The sequence below is a fragment of the Phaethon lepturus genome, unplaced genomic scaffold (genome assembly GCF_000687285.1).
Source record: "Phaethon lepturus isolate BGI_N335 unplaced genomic scaffold, ASM68728v1 scaffold35816, whole genome shotgun sequence".
Classification (NCBI taxonomy): domain Eukaryota; kingdom Metazoa; phylum Chordata; class Aves; order Phaethontiformes; family Phaethontidae; genus Phaethon; species Phaethon lepturus.
Window position 1 is genome coordinate 33,782 of NW_010547510.1, and position 3,843 is coordinate 37,624.

Genomic DNA, 3,843 nt, shown 5'->3' on the forward strand with positions numbered 1-3,843 from the left:
TTGGCAGACCTGCGTTATCTGACTTCTTGTTTCAGCTGGATAAACTCATTTTCCAGGCAACTTTTGAACTTAGCAAAGTCTGGGGCATCTGGAGAAGTCCCCTCCTCAAGAATGCAAAGTCTTTTTACCTTTTCTTTTTGACCTTGCTTTCTTATAATTTATTACTTCTTGGTGCATTATCATCACTAACTAAAAATCAATACCCACTTCACATCTGTAAGGTTTTATCTAGAGGGAAATCTGCTACCTGTCCATCACAGTGATTGACAGCCTTCCCTTTCCCCTCCCTCTCATCAGTTGTCTCTCTTCCTTTCCCCATCTCCTTTCCCTTTGCTGCTGTCCCAAATCAGTCACAGGCGTGGCGTGGGCTTGCACTTTGGGGTAAGTCAATAAGAGCCATGGTGCTAGGAGCCTTCGGCCTTGTTTCTACCCTTTCCGGAGGTCATTTGTCATGGGGGAGAGGAGGTAGGGGTCTTGATGTGTTGGGGAGACCAAGGTTAATGCACAAAGACCCTCCTGGATGAAAGAGCCAGCCCCCCCCTCGCCTCCTGCTGCTGCCTCCCTCCCCACAAGCGCTCCAGCCCCCCCTTTTCCCCCCCCCCCGGGACGTTTCATCACTCTCTCCCATACTTTAAAAGAAGGGGAGTTAAAAAAATGTAATTAATTCCCTCCATTTCTGAGCTGGCCCTCAGGGCCTCTGGCCATGGAAACTGTAGCAGGGGAAATGTGCACCCTTTATGATAAACGAATGCGGCTTTGGAAAGGGAAGTGCAATTAGGACCTTCAATCTGTGCAATCAGGCCTTCAGATTTTAGGTTGGGGGGCTGGGGGGGACGGTTGGGTGTGTTGCAGGGGCAGGAGGGGCTCGTGGGGCAGACAAGTGATTAGGGAGAGATACCACTTAGAGAAGGGTGTGAGAGCATCAGGGAGGGGAGAGGGAGGGTAGCAGATAAGTTTCATGACAAAACCTTGCCCCAGCGAACCTGGCTGCTGCACCTCACCGGTCTCTGCGGTCAAGAGCTCTACGGGAAATACGAGGGCAGCCCAGGCCATGCCGGACAGGCTATACATCCTCAGAGTCCCTACACCTCCTGCCCTGCATTATCAGTTTGCTTTAGGCTTGCTAAAGCACCCAGCCGACAGAGACATCAGGCTTTATATCTATGCTCGGGGATGCTACACCACCCCATGACCAGGAAGACACAGAGGGGTTGTACTGAGGTCAAACCCAAGCAAACAAAACAATTGGGGAGGCAGGAGTGTGTGGACAGCATTTTCCAGGGTGATCCTGGATTCTGTGGTGCCTCCATTTCTGGGCACCTGATTTGACACAGTGCAAAGCATCCAAAATCAAAAGGCTGCCTTAGAAAAACGCTGCATTTAGAAATTTCTGAGCCTGGCTAAGTTCTGAATAAAAGGAAGACATAATGATCTGCAACTAGCTGAAGGGTGTTAACTCCAGAGAAGCTGCCAGGTGGTCCCAAAGGAATGCAAACTGGATACCAGGCAGAAACAGAAAAGGGAAAAACAGAGGAAGCGTCTCCTGGCATTGGGTAGTATTTCTGAGGCTGTGGTGCAGCTTTCCTAGGAATGGGTAGAAATCCCTCCTCTTTGGGAAAAGCTGGAAATGTGATTAGTTGGAATATTTGATACTACATCAGGCAAAAAGCACTAGGAAATTCGCTGTTGTGAAGAGTGTTTGTAGGCTGAAATCTCTCTTTGTTTCAGCTTCTGTGGTGTCACCATTTACACCATTTCCTATGGAACAGGAAGTCTGTCAGGGCCCGATGGCCACACTGGGAAACATGCTGGACCTTATGGTTTTGCTAACGACATGGACCAAGCTAAGGATTCACTCTGAGTTCCTCCATGAGGGTCTGGTCTCTCTGCTGTTTGTGGTTGATTCAGCTTCTGCTGAGTAGGTCGTGCTCTGTCCTCCGAGACTCTTCTTAGCTACTTGGTGGGGACTCAGCTTAATCTTTTCCATCTTTATTTTGCAGCCTGCTCAGCTAATCTTTTCCTTCTCTCTTGCAGAAGGCAACCCTTCCTCATATTAATGCTTTTTGATCTCTGTGGATTCATTTTCACTTGGTGGGAAGAGTCGATTATTCTATACATACATTAAATGGAAACAAAATGAAGAGGTGACTGTAGGACTACTGAAAGCTGAAGAAAGAGTTGGGAGGAGATAAATACAGTTTCCCCAAAGATCTTCACTTGAAAGGAGGATAAATATATGCAAATATGCCCCTAGGTAGGACTAAAATGACTTATGTAGCAATCACTAACATTGCACTCACAAAACCAAGCAATTAATTTTTAATATTTTCTAAATCACTAGACCCAGCTGAGTTGTATCCCAGTATGCCAAACCAACCCAGTAAGCACACCCATTAAACCTAATCTTGCAGTCAGGCCAAGGATGCGGACAGTGCTTCACACTTCTTGCACCTAGAAAGTGTCTGAGCTGGGTCATTGCAGTCCCTTCCATCTAATGTCACTTGCCACTAAATTTTGGAGCCCAGGGAGCAAACTTCACATTAGCCTTCTTTAAGGGTAACTTCACTGACTTCAAACACAGTCCTGATTCACACTGGCATAAATGAGCAGGTATTTTGCTGTGGGTTAAAGTTTAAGAAACCTGATGCTCCACTGTCCCAGCTTTACCTCACCTAGCTGAGTATTTATAATCCATCCATCAGCACGTTACTAGTGCCAAAGAGAACAGTGTTAGGAGCATGAGCTAACGCAGTCTCACAAGTCCTTCCTGCTACGGAAGGACTCCAGGGCTGATGTGGCTGCTGCTGTCTAGCAGTAACGTCTCATTTTCATAATGTTCCCCACTCCATTGGAAAATACTTGGAGGCTAGTGAAATGCCTTTCCCAAGGCCATGCACGTGTCAGAAGCAGAGCTGGGAACACAACGCAACGTGCCTGAATCCTTTCTGGTGTGTAATGGGCCAGATCATACCACATCCCTTCAAAGCAGTCAGAAACAGTTACTGAGGGCCTGTGCTTGAACAGTGGTACAGTTTGGCAGTGGACAATAAACCCAGAAATATCATCAATGCCTTTCAGTGACTTAAAACACCTGAAGTATGTTTCAGTGCTGTAGGGGAGTGGTCTAGGACACAGCAGGTGAAATGGAGATGAGCGTTTGTGTCCTAAGATGACCTTGTTCACTTGACGGATGAAGAACTGCCACACACTCATGATGGAGAGGGCTCGGGGAGATGCTAGGGATGAGATGGAGCTGGGGATGCAATGGTGAGCTGCAGCAAAGCAGACCAATGCGGGCTGCACAAGGGGAGGATTAGAAAAAAAGGCGATGGGAAGTTATTACCTGATTGTTCAAGGCTATGGTGAGGTTCCACCTGGAGCACTGCATCTTGTTTTGGGCACCCTGCTTCTGTAGAGATGTACAAATTATGGAGAAGGTCTAAAGAAAAGTTTCTAAGCTATACAAAAGAATGGGAAGGTCTTAACTATGAGGGTAAGAAAAATTGTTTCAGTCTGGATGGTCTGGGAAAGAGGAGTGGCCTCTTCTTGCAATGGAAATACCATAAGGAAATCAGAAGCACCACAGGGTTATACATCCAATAAGGGCTATGAGAAATCCTGCGGCAGAAGTGTAATTTGGAGGGGAATGTGGGGAGGCATCACTGTGAATGGGAATTACATTAAAAAGTGCTTGATCTAGAAACACAAGCCACTATCCCTGGCATTAAAGCACCAAACTCTACTGTCACTTAGATAAAAGCAGATGGCAACGTTTTTTGTAGTCTGGATAACCAGAGAGGAAACAAAAAGACATGCCATGCTAATGGGGGCTGTTTAAGGTAA

The 3,843-nt window shown here is 46.8% G+C and overlaps 1 protein-coding gene across 1 annotated transcript in view; it reads right to left on the reverse strand.

Moving 5' to 3' along the window:
• The window catches only part of LOC104622788 (paired box protein Pax-7-like), an 11,775-nt gene extending 8,363 nt beyond the window's left edge, over positions 1-3,412 (reverse strand). The window contains exon 1 of the mRNA XM_010289666.1: positions 3,344-3,412. Coding sequence (XP_010287968.1) covers positions 3,344-3,388 — 45 coding nt within the window. The 5' untranslated portion in view covers positions 3,389-3,412. The remainder of the gene's footprint in view (positions 1-3,343) is intronic.
• Positions 3,413-3,843: the final 431 nt, after the last annotated feature.